The sequence below is a fragment of the Lonchura striata genome, chromosome 5, assembly GCF_050655825.1.
Source record: "Lonchura striata isolate lonStrDom1 chromosome 5, ASM5065582v1, whole genome shotgun sequence".
Lineage (NCBI taxonomy): Eukaryota > Metazoa > Chordata > Aves > Passeriformes > Estrildidae > Lonchura > Lonchura striata.
Genome location: NC_140707.1, coordinates 28,303,716 through 28,328,781, shown reverse-complemented (window position 1 = coordinate 28,328,781; position 25,066 = coordinate 28,303,716). Strand labels below are relative to the sequence as shown.

At 39.3% G+C, this 25,066-nt stretch overlaps 1 protein-coding gene across 3 annotated transcripts in view; it reads left to right on the top strand.

Moving 5' to 3' along the window:
- The first annotated feature begins 2,081 nt into the window (after positions 1–2,081).
- Positions 2,082–25,066, top strand: part of LOC110484475 (mucin-5B) — a 47,145-nt gene continuing 24,160 nt past the window's right edge. Inside the window, exons 1-19 of one of the 3 annotated variants that reach the window (XM_085580176.1) lie at positions 2,082–4,556; positions 5,514–5,708; positions 6,741–6,832; positions 7,076–7,272; positions 8,916–9,171; positions 10,561–10,675; positions 12,009–12,096; positions 12,972–13,105; positions 13,538–13,763; positions 14,557–14,682; positions 15,398–15,515; positions 16,735–16,873; positions 17,463–17,564; positions 17,767–17,836; positions 18,074–18,211; positions 18,765–18,929; positions 19,820–19,914; positions 21,403–21,529; positions 24,503–24,755. In XM_085580176.1, coding sequence (XP_085436302.1) covers positions 7,191–7,272; positions 8,916–9,171; positions 10,561–10,675; positions 12,009–12,096; positions 12,972–13,105; positions 13,538–13,763; positions 14,557–14,682; positions 15,398–15,515; positions 16,735–16,873; positions 17,463–17,564; positions 17,767–17,836; positions 18,074–18,211; positions 18,765–18,929; positions 19,820–19,914; positions 21,403–21,529; positions 24,503–24,755 — 2,234 coding nt within the window. In that variant the 5' untranslated portion in view covers positions 2,082–4,556; positions 5,514–5,708; positions 6,741–6,832; positions 7,076–7,190. Of the gene's footprint in view, positions 4,557–5,513; positions 5,709–6,740; positions 6,833–7,075; positions 7,273–8,915; positions 9,172–10,560; positions 10,676–12,008; positions 12,097–12,971; positions 13,106–13,537; positions 13,764–14,556; positions 14,683–15,397; positions 15,516–16,734; positions 16,874–17,462; positions 17,565–17,766; positions 17,837–18,073; positions 18,212–18,764; positions 18,930–19,819; positions 19,915–21,402; positions 21,530–24,502; positions 24,756–25,066 lie in introns of those variants that run through there. The other 2 variants (XM_085580177.1, XM_021555146.3) reach the window with 2 other exon arrangements.

Here is a 25,066-nt window from a genome sequence, read left to right as displayed (position 1 = left end):
TGCTGATCTCTCCCCACAGACATTTATATTATCTTAATAAGCACTGGAAAGACAATTATTCTGACAGAAATTTACATGCAAGGTGTTGTTTTTCACAGTGCTCTGATTATGGCAGCCCTCTCAGTTTTGGTGCTGGTCAGTGCTGCCCATAGGCAGGTTCACAAGCACACACTGTCAGAGAATTCTTACTTACAAGTTCTTGGCAGTTCCAGGTCACAGTGCACAAGTCAAACCTCCACACCCTTCTGCATTCTTAGTCACCTTAGAACTTTGTGGTTCAGTTTGCACCTGCATTTCCAGTGGAACTGGATAACAGAGTTGAACAGATTAAACTTTCTCCAGTGGAGACATCCACTGATAGTACTTGAGAGAGAAAGGAAGGAAATAAACTTTAACTGTGAATCCCTACAAAGAATAGTAGTGGCAGTGAGCAGCACTTTTGCTCCCCTCAACAGCCCTCTTGGAAGTAAATTGAGATCTGTATTATCTAATCCCAGGAAGCATTTTGTTTCTCAAGCAAGAGCTGTTGGTCTGCAGTCCACAAGAAGAGATTCTTCTGGCAAACCCAGAAGAAAAACTGAGGCAATGTCTCCCATCTTTCCTCTCAGAAAGGGTGACATCAACACATTAGGAACTCACGGGATTGTGGAACGTTCTGATCCCATTTTCTTCCAGGTGGGACCTACCACAAAGGACCCTGGCAGCTTCACAGAAAACACTAGTGCTGGAAGGGAGTGGGCTTGATTCTCTCTGTCCTCAAAGAAATGCTCCAGGAACTGCCTTGTTTTCTGGAATCTAGCAAAAAGAGAGCAGTAGCAAGGGCCCATGTCCTGTCTCCTTGCTTGAGCCCTGTGTTCACCTCCTCCAGACTTTCTGTCTAGCCTCCTACTTTCATTGGTGGTAAGGCGTTTCTCTTTGTTTTGTTTCTTTTTCTTCCTCTCTCAGTACTTAACAATTTCAGTTTTGTCTTGGAAAATAGGGACGCCTTCTTGGGAGGCAAGTAGGACTTCCAGTCACACAGCCTTTGCAGGCACCAAAACCAAAGGTCCCAGCTCCTGCTGTGCAAGATCACATGAGTTTCATTCCCACATGTAGTCTTCTCATCCAAGATAGTTTGAATCTCAAACAAATTCCTTGTAGTAACCTGGAGATGCACTGGAAACTCAGTGTTGTTCATAGGACTCTTAAGCAACACAGTGAGAACTTCCATCTCCAGTTAAAAAGGAGTTCACAGAAGATTTGCTCATAAAGAGAGCACAGTTGTTTTATGAGGCATTAGTGGATAAGTGTTTTAAGAATACCAGAGACAATACTTGTTAGCAATATGGAAAAATCACTGCTGCTATCTGAGGTGAGGCAGATGGGATTCAGACAGAGGGGAAAAACCACATGCAAACCAAGAAGAATTCTTACCAAAATAATACAAGGTAGGGGTTTCTGATCTAATAACTACCTTGTCTTCTGATCTAACTATGTTCTTTAATAGTATTATTTTGTTCTGTGGGAAGGGTAAGATAAAAGTTTCAGTGTGTTTACCAATTCAGTTTACTTTGCTAGACTGCACTTCACTGAACTAGGCACATGCAACTCTGCACATAAGTCCCAGTGAAAGGACTTTAGTAAAGGCAAAGCCCTAAGTAAATAATCGTGCAGTTACTGTGCTTGTTATATACTGTTGCACTTGTATGGAAAAGCAAACTCAGATACAGAGAAAAGACAGAATAGAGCTACAAACTCTGAGATCATAGGGAAAAACATTCTTGTAGTTTCAGGTCTGACAAAAAATGAAATATGTTTAAATAACTGCAACATTGATGTGCAGTTTCTGAAATTTCACCTCCCAGTGGAATCTTTGAGGGGTAGGGGGATATTTTAAGGCAGAACAAATTCTTAAAGTTGAGCAGTCCTCCTCCAGGGCCAAATTTCCAAAATTAACTTTCTCTTTTCACGCTAACACAAACACCCATGTTCTTAACTTGCAACCTCACAGACTAAGGTCCAAACAGGTCTAAGCAGACTACCTAAGCCATATTTCCATCACTAATATGGAAAATCCCATAAGTTCTTTTTCAGTATCATGCTTCTAAAACCTGTTCTGTACAAACTGAATTCCCTGTAATGTTCCAGTTTTTCAGCACTCTTACATAAAATGTTTGAATTCTTTTCACAAACTAGTCTCTAGAACAGTAAAAATCATCACTGTGATGTTTTCATTACTCTAAGACTTTGAAGAAACTCAAGCAGAGAGACAGTATGGCAGAGTTGGCACTGAGAAGGAGCACCTGTGCTCCATGCAGATTTCTTTAAGCAGTAACAAAAGGCAACAGGAACAGTAATTAAGGAATGTGGCTTTACACAGTGCCTATGACCTGACACAGCAGTTAAATTTCAATAGCTTGTCCATTTGGACTAGTATAGCTGAGCATTTTTTGCCCTTTTTTTGCAGAATCTATGGGATCTCTATGATCACTCTTCTTAAAAGGAGAGTCTGAGCAGAACATAAGCGCAGGTACTTCTTGGGTGGTTAATTCTACCTTCCATACAAAACACTCTAGGCCAAGGTTGCTTAGATTTCTGCCTTAACTTGTTTTCTGCCCCATCTCTTAGCCTCTCTTATGGCTTGCGGTAGCCTTCAGTCATGGTGGACATGGTTACTGGGCATGTATTTAATGTAATTTCAAGGTCGTAGAGATTTCAGTATTAAGCATGCAATGGCCTCTTCTGAATTATCTTGGTACCCAGGAAATAAGAAATTGCTTTTTAAAAAGAGGTAGAATCTGCTCTAGCCTAAATGCCATGAAAGTTCTAAATATCAAAGCAGAAAATTCATATGCTTCCCTTTGTTCTGCTACCCCATATTTTTCCACCAGGAAGGTTGCTTAAAGTAAAATCTTTCAAGTAGAAAATCTCTAGGGCCCAACCTCCTGATGAGATGACTTTCTATGCAGGGAGTCTCTCTTACGTGAGGAAGTGCCAATAGGTCAGAGAGACCTCTGTGCATGAACACCATTCAGCCGTGTCATTACTCCTTGTACATGGATTTTGAAAGATCTACATCTTCTTAAAGAAAAACAGAAAAGAACAGTTGGAATCATTCCTTGCAAACAGGAATAACTAATGTCCTTGATTTGTTCAGAAAAAGTCAAGGAGCCCTATGGCAAGATGAGAGGTTAAGGAGCTTTGTGTCCATTCTAAGGCAAAATGTAAGAAAACATTCAACCACCTCCTACCAAAACTGAAATACTGAAGGCATTCATCATGTTTTTTAATGGACAATTAATGGCAGATATTCATTCCTTCCTTTCCTACTGCCTGCTACAGATCACGTTATACTTAATGACATCTGTTTCAAACTGTGTGCTAGACACAAATCTGATAGAGCAAATAAATTTTAATGTAACTTTCCTAAATCCTATAATATCATGCAAAGGATTAAAAAAGGATACTTCATGTTGTTCTTGAATTCCACTGATAATTACTGATGGTTATAACTACCAGTTATGTAAAATATTCTGCCAAAATCACTGGATGTTTTTTATCATGTGGATTATTGGCACAAACTGCCTGACAAATGAAATGTTTTCCTGGCTAACATTACTTTGTTAATGGAGCACACATAATTTCTCTAGGGTTATTTTCTAGGCAGTGCTTTTAAAACACCATATTATAGTAGATACTAATTTCAAGGAGCAGCACCAGTTTTGCCTGAAATGAGATAGGTTAGAGAATTACAAAGTTTAACCTCCCAGTGTTGAACTGACTCAGGATGGCCATAACTATTCACAGCACATATGGAATCATCATACCCTTTTGACAGAAGGATATGATACAAACACAACTGCCAGACTTTAGTACATTGTCTGGTTATGAAGGGCACTGATCCACCAGATACCTCCTAATTGAGTGTGTCTTTTACCAAGTTTGTAGTAAAAATATATTTTTGTGAGTCACCGGTGTATTACATTAGCTTCATGATGGCTTATCTTCAGTGAGTCAGTGGTGATAAAGAAACTGAGTTAATATTTACCTATTGTATTTACTAAAATCACATACCCTTTAATGGCAAATGATCCATGAAATGGGCTGTAAAGGGGCCAAGAGGAGTTCTTTTTGCCAATACAGCTGCAGAAGAGGGAAGGCCTCTTATCCTGCAGGGTCCAATAAAGGGAAGAGTTATTAATTCCACTTTGTCACTGTGGGGGGAATAGTTATAACTTGTGTGCCAATAGCAATGATTCAGTGGTAAGTGATCAACACAGTCTGTAAACTCCCTGTCAGTCTGCATTTCCTTCTGAAAAGCTTCATGTATTTCTCCTGAAAAACTCAGTGTTTACATGCTTGAATATAAAAACTTCATTTGAATGCAAATATCCTTCCCCTGTCAGTAGTCCTGAAATCATTGCAGAGGATTGAAGCAACCAGTGATTTCTAAGGAGTGTAGCCCGCAGTATCTGTGGAGAAGCCAGAAGCAGCAGCTCTGGTTAGTCATTGACAGAATCTCTGCTCCCCAAGAAATGGCAAAGGAATGGCATAAATGACAGAGCAGACAAGCAGAGGTAAGAAAATGGCTAGGTACAGAGGAAGAAGACTGGGTTTCCCATTTCTCTGTGTAGAGTTTTGCTCTTGCTTTTCTCAGGGTAGAATCCCAGATGACTGATACTACTATCTCTGCTGAATAGAGCATAAGTGAATGTTTGTTCAATTAATCATTTGTTTTATTCCGCCTTTTCCTTGAAAACTTTTAATATGTACTGTTCATGTTCTTCCCAGGCCTAAGTGCTAAGTGGGGCTTAGAGGGGGAAGTCATGCCTTAGCTCATTCCTCCTGCCCATCCTCACATTACCTTGAATTACTCCACATGTAGAACACAAAGGGCTGGAAGTTGCAGAGGTCAATCTCACTATGTCTTTGTCATCAAAGGACTACTCCAACCTGAAGGGTATCTTTGGCAAGCAGTTATTACATGGTTCCTGCTGCTTTTGTGCAGCTCAGTGGGAATAAAGTTTTTTGGTTTTTTTTTTCCAGAGTTTGGAATTATATTCCTAGAGTCTGATTCTTCCTTCTACTCTCATACCAAAATGAATGAAATAGATACTTTGATTTCTTGGGTGGGAATTGGAAAGGAAGAGGACAGTGACTGAAGAAACATAGACTTTATCTCAGCAGAGTTTTGCACTTGGATTTTGACACTAGCATTGATTTTGGAAAATTAATATATTTCAGCTATCCACCTTTACCCTCAACTATGCTCTCTTAGTCTGTATCTGCAGTCTACTGATTTATATGCTTTTCCTCCTGGGCTTCACAGCCTTTCCCCACACCTGCCATTAATCCTGTTCTGTGGCTTGAACAAGAACTCAGTATAAAAATTACCAGGAGAATCTGTTGAATTTGAGTGTTGATATTTCACTGTGTTCAATTTCATATCATCCTCATATTTCTAGTGTCATATTCTCATGGTTAAATTTATCTACTAGGTATTCTCTTAACTTACTTTGTACCTATTTGGACAGAGATCAGGAGGGAAGATGTGCTGTGATTAAAAGGAAAAGCAGCAGCAGTCCATGATTTCCATCACCAGTGCCATGAAGTCTGTTGGTTCTGTATTCCAGCCAAAATGGCAGGGCTTCAAGAGCTGCGTTCCAGTAGTGCCCTGCCTCAAGTGCGACTGACAATGGAATTAATGGGACACGGACAGCAGCAAAGGGGTAACACGAACTCATGTTTCATGTCCTGCACAATGCTCATGCACACTGGTGCAGAGTTTTCTTTCGAGCAAGGGCAGCAGCAAATCTTCATCTGGCAGATGCTGTCACCTGCAATTCTGCAAAGCACTTTGTACCTGTGTAGGGCAGCAGCAGTGGGCCAGCTTTGGGACACTCCACTTTGGCAACAGCACAAAGTCTGGCAAAGCAGTGAGCAAGACCCTGTTCCCAAGGCCCTGCTTGCTGCCTGCCAAGCAGATAAAAGACATTCATATTCCCCCAATGGGTGCATGGGCAGGCTTGACCTGAGGCCTTGCAAGAAGGGGCAAAACGATGTCCACTTTAAACTGTATCTGTGCTCACTTAGCTACTGGCAATCACTCTGACTTTACTGTTTTCCCAAAGGGGATAGAGCAGCTGGAAGTGTGGGAATGTCTGTTATCCATGTTGGATTTTCTGGGAGTAGCTGAGAGGATTCCTCTCTTGTCAGGGGCAGTTCCCCCATGGTACAAATGAGGAAAATAAATGCAAGGTCAGTTTGTGTCAAGAGAGCAAATAAATCTCTAGAAAGGACTCTAAAATTACTGATATCAAAATACCCTTGTAGGATGTCCTACAAGGGGCTGTAGAGTTCATGACTGAACTCACTGAATTTTTATGGGTATGGGGTACTGTTATGCATTAAAGTACATTGAAGGCACCAAGGGACCCTTTCATAGCAGCATAATTTAGGTGGTGAAGGAACAATCTGTGGTCTACATTATGATGGGACTTGGGAACTGCTCCCTTATGATGTTTGGAGAATCCATCACTTCTGTGTGCATAAAGAATAAATTAAATCCTATTCGTGCAGTTGAGGTGAGAATTTTTACACTTTTGGTTTTGTTTCTGGTCTATTGAAGCAGTAAATCTGGCCTTTTTTTGTAAGATATTTTGGATATACTTCTAAAAGGGCAATGCCCTCCTGTCAGAAGATTTTGCTCTAAATAAACCACACATTATGCCTGACCTGATAATACTTTTTGCTTTGTTTAGAAGTCACCATTAAAGCTGGTAGAGGCAACAAACATATTTCTTGTGATGGGGGATTCTGCTGATGTGCAAGACAGAGAAAAACTCTGAAAGAGGTCAGTGATTGCTCCTTAACTAATCAGATGTTATAAAAAAAAAAGCTATTGCTGCCAAAGAAGTAACAACTGTAGGAGTAGGGTGAGGGGACCTATTTTCAAAGGAGGAAATTAGAAACAGACAACTCTCTGTCCCCATAAAGCAAGAAAGAGCTGGATACCTGTCTTGTCTGAAAGAGAGAAGGTTTCTGGGTGCTAATAATGAATGACTGAAAGAAAATTTAATGAAGCTCCACCTTTCAGGGACCCTGCCATGGGTTTTGTTCTCATGCCAAACTCTTGGACTATAAAAATCTGCCTATAAGCCAAGAAAAAACACTTCCCTGAAAGGATTTTCAAGTTACGACTTCATGGCAAGATGGAAATAAACAACGGGAGATCATTTTGGATCTTCTGTCTAATTTGGAGTTTTTGCAAGGGCAAAGAACCAGTTCAGATAGGTAAGAAAATAATCTAATTCTTGCATTACTTGCTCTCATATAGCTCTCCATAGGTGAGAAATAGAGTTGACAAATGAAAATGTGTAATATATGTGTAAGAGCTTTAGACATTAAGGATACTGTTAAACATTGTACATTTTTATCCTGATTGTCAACCATTTAAGTATTTCTTGTCTTCTTTCATTATTAGGTAGTGTGTCAACTGTTTTATGTCCTAAGTGACTAAACTTAAAGAGGAGACCCTCTGAATGCAGTTTGCACCAAAAAACAAAACAAAAAAAAATGGTGGCACCCTTTTCAACACATTTCACACATATTCTTCCTAAAATAAGTATTTACCATATCACCAGCTAGGCTTGATTGACCAGTATGAAATGCTGTATTAGCAGGAATCCCATTTTTGTGGTCTACTGCACTGCTGCCTCCTGTTTTGATTTTTAATGTCTTACACTTTTCCCAACTGCTTAATACATAGCTGATGCACCAGTTATTGCTGGCTTAGTAATTCCAGCAATTTCACTTCCAGGATAGCCAAACTTTTTCACTTGCCCTCGCAACTGTGTAGAAAAGTGCCAAACTTCAGTGCTGCAACCACCTATGAAAGTAGCAGTCCCTTTAAAAAGCTGTTTCTGCAAGGACTCACTGGGCACTTGAGTTTGGGCTACACATGTATAACATAAGGACCTTAATTTCTCAGTTCTTCCCTGCTGATTCTTAGGCAGGAATATTTAATAAGATTTTAGAGTTCACTGAGTAAATGAGTAACTGTTTTTGATTTGATCTATGGTGGATGTTGTTATGTTAATAGTCCTAAACATGCTACCTGAATAACACAAAGAAATTTTCCCATTTCATTTGTCATTCTTTCTGAAGAAATGCTGAAAGCATTTTGTAGTAGGCATGTAGAATTTAATTCAAGGTGATTCATATTTTCTTTGTGAAGCTCTGTAGGGTGCAAATTGCTTTCTGAAGTAACGTCTTATATGCACTTAGACTATATATCAATACCTTTGACAGAGGTACAGCTTAGAGGTCCAAAACACGAGTTTTGGTTGAGAAGGAAAGCCAACTATTTCTTAGCCAACAGCTGAAGCTGGTAGCAGCCTCATGTACTGAGATCAGCAGCTGCCACTTTGCTGTAAATTCCTGCCACCTGTGATATCTCCTGGAAAGCACTCAACACAAAGTCTTGCCTGAGTTAAATGAGATTTAGACATCCAGAATGGGACTCTCCTCACTTCACTTTACATATCTACAATGCAAATATGCCTACAGCATGAATATAAACACAGACTTTCTAGACAATGGAGAGATGCATGTGGTTTACAGTGTCTTCTTGCTAGGTACAGATGTAAGATGAGAAAGCTGAACCACTTCTGATTTTCACTGTTAACTTCTGCTTTTCACTCTTAACTTCAAAGGAGACTGGCCTAATCTGCTCACGTTGCAGGTATCTCTGTACTTCAAAAGTCATGGACTTCAAAAGTTCAGTGAGATGAAATTGCTTCCCAAAGGCTAGTTTCTTCCAGGAGTTATCATTTTTGCCTTTGAAAATCTGCCCCTTTAATGTTTTTCAGCAAAAAAAGGACAAGCACCTCATATGGGGTGAATTTCTAAGCTTCCCTACTATGATTTTTCTTTAGTCCAGGTCTCTACTGTCAGTAGGAGTGAATGTGTCACCTGGGGCAATTTCCACTTCCATACATTTGACCATGTAAAGTTTACTTTTCCTGGAACCTGCACATATGTCTTCGCTTCACACTGCAATGACAGCTACCAGGACTTTAACATTCAGATCAGGCGCAGTGCCAGGAACAGCTTCCTGATCTACTTCACTGTCACCATTGATGGAGTGGTCCTGGAGGTGAAGGAGACGGGAATCACGGTGAATGGGAAGAAGTGAGTAAAGACTGAAAGGTTGTTTTGGGCTGCATTTTTATCACTACGCACCAGGTGGTCTGACTGGAAAGCAGTGGCTGTGTATGAGATGTTCATAGCTTTTGGAACAGGGTATTGTGAAGAGTCCCCGCACCCAGTGTTTGAGAAGGCAAGAAACATTTAAACTAAACTACACAGTCCAGGGACCAACACCAGCAAATTAAGTAGAGAGCTATGTGTCTATTATAAGAACAGAAGATGTTTTAAGGTTTCCTTAATGTTGCTTTGATTTGAGAGGGAGGGTAGAGGAAAGTACATAAACCCTAGCACTTTATGTAGAAGATTGGTGGTTTTTCTTTTTACTCAAAATATTATTTATGTGGTACTAACCCTACTGTTTTATATTGCTGTTCAGGAACAGGTGGTTCTTTTAGGGATAGTTTTCCATTTACAGATAGTTTAGTCTAGAAAATTGCTCTGCTTTGCAGATCATAACTTGCCCAGGGATCTTCTTATAAGAAAATGCAGAATTTTTAGAAGTCAAGATCCACACCTTTAATTCCAATTCAAAGTGAAGCACAAAGGAAACTGCAAAGAGAAGGGTAAACATATTTCTGAAGTAAAATCATTTTCAACAATAGCTGAAAGTTGGGCACAATATTAAGGGCAGTCCTCTTGAGAAGCACAGAGTCCTGCTCCTAGCAGAGAATTTTGAAGGGCCTTGGCAACCTTTGACTCTGGGAAAACCCCTCACAATTTTGTTGAAGAGAAAATTGCAAGCACATAGGCTGTCTTGACAGGCTTCTAGAAACAACCAAATATAGAATAGCACCACTCTGTTGTAATTATAGCACCAAAGCCCATATGTGTCTTCTAAATCAAAGGGGCAAGAAATCTCCTCTCTTCTAGCCATTTTCTGAACTTCTAAGTTTTTAGACTGTTGCAAATTGAATGGTAATTGTCTTGCTAAGATGGAAAAGTAATGTAGGTCTGATTTGGATGAGTACATGTGTAACAGAACAGAGCTGTTTATGAATCCCAAATATCAAGGAGGTCCTGGAGGGATGATGATAACCTGCAGTGTCGTCATGTGGAGGGTCATTTTCCCAATATTGTCATCTCGCTCTTTATAAACTTTTGGGTTAGGTCCTTGGGTTTGGCTGCTTTCTATCAGTTGAGTGGCTGATGTAGTATTGACACAAGACCAAAGTGCATTCTGTTATGGATTAAGGTTGGTAAAAGGACACAGTGGACAATGTAATGCATTGTGTGGACAAAGTCTGACCTTGCAAAGAGTGTTCCCATGTCTTATTTAGTTCCTTTTAACTCTAGTTTTCCTTCCTATATATCTGTAAGGATTTCATCAGTCTTTTTTTCACTGCAATCTGTTTTGTCCCCTCAAATTTCCAGGATTGCCATGCCTTTCAGCTTGAAGAGCATTCTGATTGAGGACACCTGTACTTACTTCCAAGTCACTTCCAAGCTGGGCCTGACACTCAAGTGGAACTGGGCTGACACTCTCCTAGTATGAACAGTCAGTTAGTTGTTTTCCTCCTGGTGAATCTCATCAGTAATGAAAAGCAGGGCTGGATGCAGTCACTGTGTTGATATGTGAAATTATGGGAGGGAGGTATCACTCTATCCATAAGCAGATAGAAAAATACCAAACTGGGCAATAGTTTCACAGGGCAGGGGCATGGGATCACAACCCTATGGTATTTCCAGCTAATTTTATGTGACAAAAGGGTTAATCCTGGATACAGCACATCTGCAGTTATTTCCTTTCTCTATGGGGCACTGGCAGCAACAGCCCTCCAGCTCTGCCTTGCTACTCTGTATCGTGACCTTCTTGTATGGGAAACTGATACCTGTGACCAGTTCAGACCTTGGCCTCTTTCATTCCAAAGTGATGCTATGTGGGAATTCTCCTCTAAACATCTACCCTGGAATATCCTCTTCTGTACCAGTGCATTTACACTTTTGTGTGTGAACACTTATCCTTCCCAATCAGGACTCAGATTAACTAAATGGAAGTTGTGTGTCATGTTTTGCCATTCAGAGAGATAAAGCGAGGGTAAAAAGGGAGTAGAGAGAAAAAATATCAGGAAGTAATCAGATTATATTGAAATTCTGATTTATTGAAGTATTTGCTTTTCCCCTTCCTCTGTACTAATCGATATCTAAAGTGTTAAAGGCAGTATTTGTACGTTACTATAGAGTGGACACAACAGCAGGAAAAGTGCTGCCTTTTTTGGGTGGACCTGAGTGGCACCAGTACTGTTCCCCCAGCATGTAGGAGTGATAAGGTGCAATAATTTTGTCCAGCAAGGCAATAGTGTGCTAACCTGGCTGTTTATTTCCACTAAGCATGGGGAAGCAAGTAATGCTTGGCAGACCCATGCCTAGAAGTGCTATAAAATTTTCCATCACCCTATGGACTAGAAAACCCATTATACATGGCAAAAAGTTAGCCAGAAGCTGCTTCTTTACAGCATCCAGCATTAAAATAGTTATTTGACCTGCCCAGAGAGGAGCTGGGGTACCCTGCAAGATGTACCAAATGTTTTTATACCAGTATCTCTATACTGGGAGACACTAGTACAGGGATTAATCCATTATTCAACATGCTTCAGTTACCTCTTTAGTGGGTAGAAAAAACAATTGCTGGAAGATTCTCTTCCCATTTTAATTCAGCCTGTCTGCAGATATGTTTTATGAGAGATTTGTGCCAGAAAGGAGATTGCTAGAATCTGGGAATGGCCGTTTCTGCCATTGCACTGTTCTGTTGTGAATCACTTTGCAACAAGTGCTGCTGATATGGGGAAAAGCCTTTAAACTCTGTGTTTCCTCTTTTGTAGCTGGACCTGGAAGAAACATATAAAGAAAAAATATGTGGTTTATGTGGGAACTATGATGGCAATGAGAAGAATGATTTGATTTTGGATGGTAGGTCATAAATACAGCATATTCCACCCAGAACAGACCTCCTTATACATGACATGAAACTTGATATCTGTTTCCTCTGAGCAGGCTTTCAGATTTCCATATACAGGAGATGTATTTTAAGAGGTTCTGAGATATCTGGGGTTTTCTGCTCTTTTCATATTTGTAAGAGTCTCCAACATCTTTGACCAAAATTAATTGTTTGGCTATCATGAAACAACATTGTCAGGTTCCCCACTGACAATAACGTACTTTCAGGGAATGCACGAGTGCATTTTCTGTTCTTCTTTTTTAATCATTCTATTTGTGATTATTTTTGCCTCTATAATGAAATGAAAGCATCAGGGAGAACACAAAGTATCTTTGAAGAAACTGTGGTGCCATCCACTGGCACCTTTAGATATTGCAAATAGCTGAGCCTCTAATCCTGCAGCAGGTTGTCTGGATTGAAAGAAACCTTCATCCTGGGATATCAGCTGCAGGACTGAATCCAAAGTTGTAACAACATCCCTTTATGTAATACCTGTATGACTGTTATCCATGTGAACAGAAAACTCTGTAAGATCAAACACACCCCAAACAAAGATAAGTCTTTGGAAATTATCAGAAGTAACAGAAAGTTCAAGAGTCTTACATGATTTTAAATGCCTGGGCTGACAGCAGGCCTTGATACAAATGTGCCAGATTCCTGATTCTAGCCCAACAAAAGGTTATATCAGGCTGTCATCCTCTATAAAATATGTATGCTAGTTAAATTTGGGTATCTCATGAAGTGCATACTGCCTTTGAGCCCAAAGAGTAACTACGTTTTTATAGCCCATTAATTGACTTAAAGAATTGTGAGGAAGTTATTCAAATGCATCTGGGGTGTTTTGCAGGGTATAAAATGCATCCAAGACAGTTTGGGAACTTCCACAAAGTAGAGGATCCATCACAAAAGTGTACTGATGTGAGCCCAGATGATCACACTGGAAGACATCCCAGGAGGAAAGACAATAGATGCAATTCATATGTAAGTGTGTGGGACTAAGAAGTACAAACCCTCCTGACCTACAGTGTTGAAGAAACTGTTGAAACAAATCTTAATTTCAGAGCATGCGCTAAACTGAATTTTTCAGAACTCTACACATGATTTTGAGCAAAATTATTATCTCATAGCTGAAAGAATATCCTGTTGTGGTATTAAAGAAATAGATATTGGGAAAATGCCCAATTGAATGACAGTTTCCAGTCCAAGGCAAAGGACATAGTGACAGAAATTTGGACTGGATAATCTCCTGAGATCCCTTCCAACTGGAATTATTCTGTGACCCTGGAACTGGTCATAACTCGGGGTGCATCTTCAAAAACCTAAAAGGTGGTAAAATGTCAAGTATTGCTTTTCTTTCCCTCCTGTTTTGTTGTTGTTGTTGTTGTTGTTGTTGTTTTGTTTGTTTTTTAATAGAAAAAAGGATGCAAGAAACTTATGTCTCGTTTTGGAAACTGCCCCAGAGTGGTTGCCTTTGATGACTACATAGAGACCTGTGCTGAGGATATGTGCCACTGTGCAGTTAATTCTTCTCACTCTGATTTGGTTCCCAGCTGCATTTGCAGCACTTTAAACCAGTACTCTCGAGATTGTGTCCTGAGGAAGGGAGACCCTGGGGAATGGAGGACCAAAGAACTCTGCTGTAAGTAACTACTGCTCTGGAGGTTTATTTCAGACATTTACACAAGTATTCTTATCCCAGAAGATCAAAGCTCTGGCAACTACCTTGAATCAATCTGTGAAAATACTTTGACACAAACATTGTTAATGGGAAAACTTCTAACAAATTTAACATTATTTTGCTCCTTAAATTAGAACTATACCTTGATGTTGCCCACCTCCTTCTTACAACTCAGTTTTCTTGAGTTCTTTTTCTTTTTTAATTTTACTCTGCACAGTTAACTCATAAAGAGCCTTATTTCAACACGGTGACAACTAGACAGAAGTAGTTACTGAGAAGAGCAATATGTTTGTACTTATCCTACCCTGTGTTTTCATACTCAGTAGTTCAGTTACTGAGCAGGAAATCTCTTTAAATCCAGGGGGAAGGCTACAGGTAGTTGACCCAAATTGCTGGTGTGGATTGGGATAGCAAATTAATGCCAGAAGAACTGATGCTTCAGGCAATAATAAACTGTTATGACCACCTAAATGATTCTGGTGTTCTTTGCTTGTATTGTGACTTCCTCCAACCTTGAGCTAGTAATGTGAAATAGCTCACCTTTCCCAGCAGCACAGTTTTGTCCAAAAGATAAAGTAAAAGTGGCCATAAAACATTCTTTTAAGAGGGTAAACAAACACAACATATCTGGATAGAAGGTTTTGCAAACAAGATATGGAGGAAAGAAGGAAGAAGGGTTTGGGTAGTGAAACAACAATTTGAGAGATATTATAAATACATCATTAATGTACTCCATTTTGTTTTGGTCTTGCAGATCAGGAATGCCCAAACAACATGGAGTACATGGAATGTGGAAATTCCTGTGCTGACACATGTGCAGATCCAGAAAGGAGCAAGATTTGTAAAGCCCCATGTACAGATGGCTGTTTCTGTCCTCCTGGTAAGGCAGCTCACTTCTGTGAATGATCACACACATCAAGGGACAAAAAGGGGGGTTGTTCCCTCTCTTTACCTTTCACACAACAAATACACTGCTTCTTCTAGCATAATTCACCAATTTTCTTCTTGGAAGAGCCAGATTTCTAAAGATATGAGATCCTGACACTGGAGAAAGAAGGCCAAGACTTCTAAGTACTAGACAGGGAAAAAATGGTGCAGATATGGCAAGAGAAGAGGTGTTCTCTAGACAGTAAGAATGCAGGTGAAGATGTCACATGAGATGCCTCTCTGCACTGAATCTAGCTGTAGCTTAAGTGACACAAAATATACATGCATTTCCATGCATGTGCATGTGTAAATTTGCACATGAAATAGTCTAAGATGAGGCTCTGATTTCTGTTAGATTCACTATTAGAAAAGGATGGAGACTGGCTCAAACACTTGCAATCTGGCACTTGATAATCCTGCTCACAGGGAAAAATTTTGTAAAAGGAAATATTCTTTGAGTTTTGCATTGCTTTCATTTGAGTTCTAGTAAGAAATATTACCCATCCATTAACATCTGAAAGGGCCTGGTGTGGTGTTTTCTTTTAAAAGTATCCCATTCATTTTAAGAAATGCTGAATACTCCAGAGTTTTTTCCAGACTCTAATCTTCCTTGATGGCATTTCCCAGACACACCAAAGAAATACTAACTAGCCATTGTGTCTGAACAGGAACTATCCTTGATGACCTCAGCAGCAAGAAGTGCATCCCCAGAGACAGCTGCCCCTGTACATTTCAAGGCAAAGTCTACTCATCTGGAGGAACTTACTCCACTCCCTGCCAGAACTGGTACCGTTGTGGTTTTGATTGCATTAATAAGGCAGAAATATTTATTTCAAAACACTGATGACTTGCATTCTGTACTTTCCTCCTTTATATATATATATATATATTTTCCTGTCACTTGTCTTAAATAACAATTCAAAACCTTGCTCTGAATTCTGATGGTGTAGGAAAACTTAAAGGTATTCCTCAACCACACATAGTTATTACCCACCTTCACTTGAAACTGCTTGTAAAAACTGAGCTTAAGGTTTCAGAATGTAGAAAAAATGAGGCTCTTTACTGATTAATTCAGAGACTTTGGCCACTAGAGTGAGGTGAGAACTCATATCATGTTAATAAGTGGCACTTCCAACAACATCTGGATCTCTACAAGGCTGTTTAAAGGCCAGATCTCAGAAGTCCTGATCCTTGAGAATTATTTGATTTAGAAGAAAACCTGGCAACTTGAACCCATCTCCATCTGCACTGGTGAAAGATTATTAGATCTTAGGTATATTACTCTCAAAACAGGTTTATTTCTTAGTCTTTATGTGCTATCTGGGCTCCTGTGACACCACATCATTTTTTGACCATCAATTAAAGCTTTACTATAGGAGGAATGAAATACAGTATTGTACATGGCCAAACATTCTGCAAGTCCCTTTGGATTATCCTGCATTTTAAGAAAATGCTCCTCAAACCCCAGAAATTGAACTTAATGGGCTTTGTGTAGCTCCCATCTTGAAACATCCTAATTTACTCCCCTCAAAGCCCAAGCCTGTGTGGCTGGACTGTTTTTTTCTTGTGTGCACAGGTGTGACAATTGCTCATTATCTCAGGCCCTCCACAATTAGCTGCTGAAACCTCATGTCAGTGACTTGCTGAACAGTTGCACCAGTAGTACAAGATGTTGGAAGATACTGCTTGAAGGGGTTCTTTCTTTCTTCAAAAAGTCAAGTAAACAATTAAGCCCAGAAAACCATCTCTTGTTTTCCCAGCTCAGTGTGTCCCTGAGGGAGCCAGCCCAAAGGCCAGTGCAGTTAACTCTCTCACTGATAAAAATTCAACTCTTACACTTTAAGGGCCTAATATAAAGGCTTCCACCCACAGGGTTTAAATAAGAAGCCAAAATAATGAGCTCAAAATGCAAAGAGGCCACATCTGTGCAGATTAAAATGGTGTATCACCTTTGCTCCCTTGAAACTGTGTTTATTCTAATGGCTGCTTTTTGGGTTTTGCACAGTACTTGCAAAGGAGGCCACTGGAGCTGTATCTCTCTGCCCTGCTCTGGAAGTTGCCACATAGATGGAGGATTCCATATAACAACATTTGATAATAAGAGGTTCAATTTTCATGGCAACTGTCATTATGTCTTAGCTAAGGTATGAGCAATTTCTCTTTTCACTCCTAAATCTCCTGAGTAACTTGAGGCTTTAAACTGTGCTGGAGTTTTATATGTCTTAATTTAATTAAATGGCACCAATCCAGCAAAGCACTTCAACACATGCTCAGTCTTAAACCCCATAAATATTTGAATTTGCTATGGATTGCAAATCAATTGCTGATGCTTAGCTTCAAAGTTTTGCAGCTTCAACATGCTTGTACTTTTTTTTAATTAAATAATTTTCTTAATGGAAGTATTAGTGTTGATTCAAGCATTTCTTTTGAAGTTTTCTTCATGTGTGACTTGTCAGAAGGAAGTGGATGAAGCAAAATTCCTGTGAAAAGACTGAATTATCTGTGAATGCCTGAAAATGAGATCCACACAAGCTGATAGCAAGGAAAAAGAGTGCAAAGGAAAGTTAGTGAAATTATTGATTTTGGCAATGAAATAAACAGTTTGCAGCTAGATATCAAATACCGCAGTTCTTTCATTACTCCTTAGCCTTTCAATGACATGTTTTTCTCTTCAAGTTCCCAGCCTGTAACATGCTAAAAATGTCTGCACATACCTTTCTCATGTTTTCTCAGAACACTGATGACACAGTTGTGGTGATTGGGGAGATCATTCAGTGTGGGACTTCAAGGACAATGACTTGCCTAAAGAATGTATTGGTCACACTAGGAAGAACTGTAAGTAACTGTCTCTAGTTAGCGATTCATAGGCGGTCACTTCTATTTTCCTTACCTTATTTGTATGTTGTCTGGACACTGAATTACACTGACCACAGAGATGATGAAGTTTTGAATACACTACTTCTCAATGCTTAATGAACCTTGTCAGGTTGCTCTTGTCTGTCTGACTACTATGGGCTTTTTTTCCTTTTCCTTGCAGACTATAAAAATATGTTCCTGTGGAAATATCTATATGAACAATTTCATTGTGAAGCTACCTGTAAAAAAAGGTAAATCCCCTTCTTCACATCTTCCACGGAATAGCCTACATCTTTTGTAGAGGAATTCCTGCTCCTTTCTCTGAAAATAACATGAGCCTACTCACAGTTAGGGGGATACTTGGTCTGGGATTCCCTGGGAATCTCTGTGTTACTGCATGCACTGGCAAATGGAAGTTCCTGTTTACTCAGCTTTGTAAAGATTTGCAAGTGCATACAATATTTTTTCTTTTTCTCTTTCCTCTTTAGATGACATCACCATCTTCAGACAATCTACATTTTTCATCCAAATCTTGAGCTCAGCTGGAGTGCAGATCCGAGTGCAAATGAAACCTGTAATGCAGCTCTCCATAACAGTCGATCATTCTTTTCAGAACCGCACATCTGGTAGGACACATAAGGCTAAACCCTTCAGTGTGCTGAAGAAAATCTCTGTGATGTGTGCATATATTTTAGACTCTAACTGTTTAAACAGGCCTTCATCAGACACTTGTGAAGTGCAGACTACATTCTTGGTTTTGCCAATAATCTCCTGTTTACACAATTTAAGATTTTTGTGCTTCTGTTTCCTGTCTGTGCAATGGGATTACACCGTCTCTCTGACCCATTTTGTTTTTCTTTTGCCATTTCCTTTATTTATAAGCCTTTGGGGAAGATATTATCTGTCTGCCAGTATTTACTGAAGAACATTTAAGCAGTTCCAATCCCTGTGTTATCACTAAGTCCTACTGTAATACAGAAAAATAATAAATACACTTTAAACACAGGGTCCTATTAGATTTGTGCAAACATCAGGAAGTCTCTGAAGAAAAATGGATTTGTCTCAGGCGAAGTCCATTACAGAGCTGAGTGTTCATCTAGAAGCCATTCCTTTTTTCATGCATCTAGCAATTTCTTATTTCCTTTTGCCTTTTTTTTTTTTTCTTTCCTCCCACACAAGGTCTTTGTGGCAATTTCAATAACATCCAGACTGATGACTTCAGAACAGTCACTGGAGCTGTGGAAGATTCAGCTTCTGCTTTTGGTAACTCATGGAAAACTAGAGCCAGCTGTTTTGATGTTGAGGACAGCTTTGAAGATCCTTGTTCAAACAGTGTGGATAAAGGTACCAGGCTTTTCATCCCTGACTTATCAGTCTGAAATAATTTTCACATGATGGATAATCAAAAAAGCTTTAGAAATCTCATAAACATCAAAACCCTTTGCCTTTGAGGCTATTACTAGAGAAAAAAATATTGTGTTTTGAAGGTCTTTAAGAGGATAGCTTTGCTTTCAAAACAAAAGGACAGCACTACTGGAGAAAGAGCCAACACATTCACTGATGACTTGAAAAGCACACACAGCATCAATTACAGTAATTTAGGTTTAAGGCAGAGCACCACTGGTTGCCAATATTTGGGCAAGTTCTTCATCTAGTCTAGGTTGTTACAGCTGTGCTAAAGTCCAGAGGAGGAAGTTACCAACAGTACTGAGTCAAGCAAGCATTGTACTGTACTAGATATCCTGTCTGATTTTTCACTCTGACTGGATTTGGATATATATATTATTTGGACTGACCTCTCCTAAGTACTGCCACATATAATTAAAGCTGCAGCCAATGGCTACAGCAATTAGCAGTGGCTAACACAGCCACACAGCTCGCTGATTATTACATGCTTTATATTATTAGTTGACTATAAGGAATTACCCTGCTGTAAAGAATTAAGAAAGTTTGATGAAAAACAATGAAAATGGGGAGGTTCTGTACATGTTCTGCAAATCCAGCTGCAGTAATAATGTTAATACTTAGAAGGTGAAACCTTTCTTTTAGGAAAATGGCTGGTCATCCATCCAATTACGCTTATCCCCTTGATAAGTTAATGACCTGTATTTCCATCCAGCATTACCTAAACACTTAATGGCATTCTAGTTCAATGTGATACCTGATAAGAATATTGATTCAGACAGTAATGTGGTTTACGTGACTATAGACAATGATATTTTTTCCCACTTCAGAAAAATTTGCCCAGCACTGGTGTGCTCTTCTGTCCAATACAAGCAGTGTGTTTGCTGCCTGCCATTCTGTTGTAGACCCTTCTGTGTACATCAAGGTAAGGCACTGCTCCAAATGGGTGGTTTAATCTAGTCCAGAGACTGATCCCACATGAAGGTTGTCTGGCCTAGGGGAGTGAAATAGGTTACAGTAGTGACCGGTCACAAAGAAGTTCACTGATGCTGATTAGAAAAATTATAAAATAAGAGTTTGTGCAAGATGAGCCTTTTTGGCTACAGCCCAATAAATAATTCATTGGCATCACTGGCTTCTGTTGCATGACCCAAGCAAAATTAAAAAAAACAGTTCAAGATTTCAAAGTTTCAATGAGTGAAAACTGTTCACTTTTTGACTAACAGAATCAGTGTTTCTGCGTGGAATTGAATTGAGGGTTTTACCAGCCCTATGGATTCCCTCTGACTTGGTTCAAAATTCACATTGAGGGAGAGAATATGAATTTATATTGTTTATATCTCATTTATTACCTTTGAATCTTGTTAGTCTCCTTGAGTTTTGAATGCATGAAGCTGTCCATATGTTCTCTTGGTGTAAAGCTCTATAATGCTGCTGAGAAAGCTGTCTGAGCTAGAGAGTTGCCACATTTATTTGAATGGTAAAGAAGTTCCTGCAAAAACACAGACAGTTCATGCGGGGTGTTTATGTGTGAGTGATACAACTTACTGAGAAAATACCTGAGTCTGAAATTTTGCCTAGAATGTAGTATGTCTTCAAGTGCCTTTACAAATATGGTTTATGTTTTACCTCTCTCAGAAGAAAATATATGTAATTTGGAATTCATGTAAACTATAAATAAAATAGGATTTTGCAATTTTCAGTTAAGGAAAAGTAATAACCAGTTTCTTACAGATATGTCTGTTACTTCTGCTGATCTCATCATATTTTAAACTGTGATTTGTGAAAGCCTTTTCCACAACATCAGTAATGGCAGAATAGGTCACTGTCTATCCAGTATGATCCTACTGCTCTAGAGTGACTAGCTATATTTGTGCTCTTTTGTACAGCCCTCATTGTTAAAAGAACTCAAGCTTTAAATTCCAGCTATACTTACATAACTAGTTCTTAAAATGTCATTCATATGACTATATGCATCTTCTGTCATGCACCTGTCATGTCATTGAGTGCGCCTTAGCTGCTTACTAGATAGGTACACAAAGTGCCAGTCATCACTGTGCAATATTTTCAGATTATATATTTTGACAGGTCCTAGATTGTGCATCCTCATAGGAAGCTGGTAAAGACATTTCTTAGTGCTTTCATGAACTCTAGGTGCTTCTACATTTTTAAAATAATCATATATTAAAGAGTGTTAAACATAATTCATTGCAGTTTCTGTAACTGATTTGCTGTTTCTCAGGTTTGCATAGTATTTCATTAACATACATTTTCTCTTAGAGATATTACGTTTCATTGGTAATAATACTTCTAAAAAAATATATTGGTTGACTGCTTTTTTAATTGCTATGTGTTTTGCTGTTTCTTCTACGAGCTAGACATAATAATACCCATGTCCTTTCCTGTCCTTTAGAAATGCATGTATGACACCTGTAATGCTGAGAAGAGTGAAGTTGCACTGTGCAGTGTGCTCTCTACTTACTCCAGAGACTGTGCTTCAGCAGGCGTGTCCCTGCAGGGCTGGAGGCAGGGTGTCTGTGGTATGTGAACTGAAATTCCTTCAGCAGGGATATGGAGGGAACAGCTTCAGGACAGCCCCATTTGTGGCAGTCAGCGTCTTTTGTCTTAAGTCATCAAGTTAGAGAGCCTTTGAAAAACAGAATAAGCACTTATTCTATAAAATTCAGTTTGTGACTGCTTCATGCTCTTACAATGCATGTCCCTTGTGTAAAATCTTAGGTGCATTCAGTACTCAGAGAAGCAAAATAGTACAAGGCATATTACTCAAAACAGAAACAGGGTTAGTTTTAATTTAGGTTTAGTTAGCAATTAGGTTACTTTTGAACACATGGGCTTCCTCATGTATTTTAATTCCAATACCTTTTTTGCATTACATTGAGTGCTCTTGTCCCAGACAATACAAAATACATCACTCTCATTAACTACATTTTTCCATGTTACAGTAAAATAATAAAAAATTTGAATAAATATATATTGGTGATATTTGAGAATGTGAAAATCTTTAAAGGCATTTTCAGCTCAGGATTACCTAAAAAATGAATAAAAGTTTCTTGGATATAAACACTGTTACCAAATCCTGAGTTCAGAGTTCACATATGCATGTATTTTCCTTTGGCACTGCCAGAATTTATTACAAGATGGCATAAGATCTGAGAATAAAACTCAGTATCTTGGATCCTGATTTTTGCTTCAACAATCTCAGGTTGTCATTGATGGTCAGATAGTTCAAGTGAGATTTGCCTCTGATGACATGAAAATAGATGTATGTGTTGCTTGACTAATTACAGATCTGAATAGAAAACATAACAATGATTATGTTTTTGGAGCTTGATGCAGCTATGATCTATTTAATTGCTTGACTTAGGGGCCAGCTGGGATACTTAATAGAGGCAAACAATATAACTGGTGTGACTCATTGCCAGAGGTATTTAAGACTGTGATAAGAACAATTTCACAAACCTGTGCTGAAATAATTCAAAGGAACACAGTGTAGTCCACAGTAAATTGTCCTAGAATCCTGCAGAGTTATGCACTAGACACAGATACTGTTTATTGGAAGCTTTGTTCTCAACATGCAATTACTGACATTTTTAATGGCAAATCAAGACTGCTTCAAAGCACTGGTTTGGCTGAAATCTGTAGCTAATATTGCCTCAGTGTGGTAACATTGAGAAAAAACACGAATGCTTTAATGAGAACAATCATTTTAGGCCTTATTTAAGATGGAATAATCTTTTAGGTACATGGCTGTGGTAAGAGAATGGTTGTTTATGACGCACTGCTCATGAGTGAGACTAAATGGGCCAAAACCACTCTGTGTTCTGTCCCATTGTGGGGATTAGAAAAACTGTTCCAGCCCCTAAAGCTGCATCCAAGCTGCGGGCAGCATCCCAAGCAGATGTCTGCACTGCAGTCAGCAGAGTGTGTGAAACAAGCAAACCCTGCTAGGCAAACCCTGTGCATGTGTGTTACACACTCTTTAGCAGGAGCATGAGCCATTACTGGAGCTGCTGGTTGCCCAGCAGATCACTGGGGTGAGCAGTCTTGGCACTGCTTTTCTAGTGCTCCCTGTGCAAGCTAGCTTGAAGGTATCTTTGGTATGCTCATGTTCTCTGCACTCGTGCCTCCAGTTGTGATTTATCATCTTAGATGTGTGTCACTCCTGTGACCATGAGCACTACAATCAAATAACCTTTCTCTTGCCAGTCTCACTTTATCAAAAGTGAACTTATTCCTCTATGAAAATGTAAAGGGAGAAAGTAAATACCTTATTTTATTGTATTAATAGCTAACAGTTGAGACAGATATAAATTCATATTCGACATCTTTATTAATATCTTTTTTATTTGGTGTATTTTGACTTACAAATACCATTTGTTGTATCTTCAAAGAATAAAAAGCAGGAGAATATGCCTTGCCTGACTTACACACAGGATATTGTGTTTGATCCAGCTAGGACCAGAAAACCAACTGGTTTATGGTGGTAGAGGTGCTGGTTTTGAATGCGTACACAAGCCTAGCACACTAACTAATCTAAAAAGGGGTGCCATGGTCATGGACTGGAAAAATATACAGAGCTTTATTTGAGTATGGAACCTATTGTTGATAAGTTCTTAGCATTGCTACAAAGCTGATTAGCATAGGTACCCATGATCAACACCCCTGTACCTTCTAGTCCATCCGTGTGTATCTGAAAAACAGATGGAGAAATAAATCTACAGAATTAGAAAGAGGCCCAATATGACTAGATCTCCAGTTCTCACTGAATTTCAAAGAAACCTGAATGCCAGACTTTCTTGCAGCCCTAATGTGGGTGATGTTTCCTGACAAAATTTAATGTCATCCCTATGGGTCAGTACTGCGGATTTTATGGCAGATCTTTGACAGTGCTGTATACTGTCAGCCTGTGAAAATTAACCAGCTTTTTACTGTCTTACAGGGTTAGTTGAGGTCTTTAGATTTTGGTATTGACCTGTTGGGTTCACCTAGAAATCTTAGAAACTGTGGTTTCTCATTTCGCCAGAGGATGACAACATGAGTTTTCCTCATGACATCTGTGAGAACTGAAAGACACTTTTATTGGTAGCATCAATTGATTGGCAGAGTTCCTTGTCACTGCCATTTAATGTTGAAATTTCTCTCTTACAAAATATTGTCATTTCTTAAGTTATCCCCAGCCAAATAAATCATTAGTAAAGTCAGAAAATTAAATTTTAACAAGTAAGATGTTACTGGTTTCAATTCTTGGCATAAGATAGAAATGTAAATTGTGGAACTTACAGAAATACACATCCTACTGAGTATTTCAGTGTTCAGTGTTGTGTGTCATATAGTTTAGGCTATGCAAGATTCTCCCAGAATCCTGGGAGACAAGGTCTGGTAGTTTGATAAAAGCACACTTATGGCTTCCAGTGTGCTGAAAGGCATTCTAAACATCATGAGAGATGATTGCACAAAGAATGCCATACATCCCTTTTATTTCTCTTGCAAAGATCCCTCTGAGGAGTGTCCTGAGACTATGGTTTATAACTATAGTGTGAAGTACTGCAACCAGTCCTGCCGCTCGCTGGGTGAACCTGACCCGCTGTGCCAGGTCCGGATCGCGCCCATGGAGGGCTGTGCTTGCCCTGAAGGCACCTACCTTAACGATGAGGAGGAATGTGTGGCTCCAGATGACTGCCCCTGCTACTATAAAGGCAAGATTGTTCAGCCTGGCAACTCCTTCCAAGAGGATAAACTCATGTGGTGAGTTGCTCTGATGATGCACAGGCTGCTCTGTGCCTGGGGACATCAGGGCTCACTGCTCCAATCCATGAATGGCATCGTTTTACAGTTAGGAATAATGGCAAATTTTTCCTAGATTGTATCTTCCCCTGGCAGGAAGTGCAGCCACAACAAATGTTAAGATCCTATATTCCTGCAAAAAAACAAGAACCTGAAAATATGTTAAGTAGAACAATATTTGTAATCTATCTCTTGCAGAGTTCATTGTTGTGTAAAAAATATCCACAGAGTGGGAGCAGGTTTTCTACAAGACAGAAGGCTTGGAGGAGTTT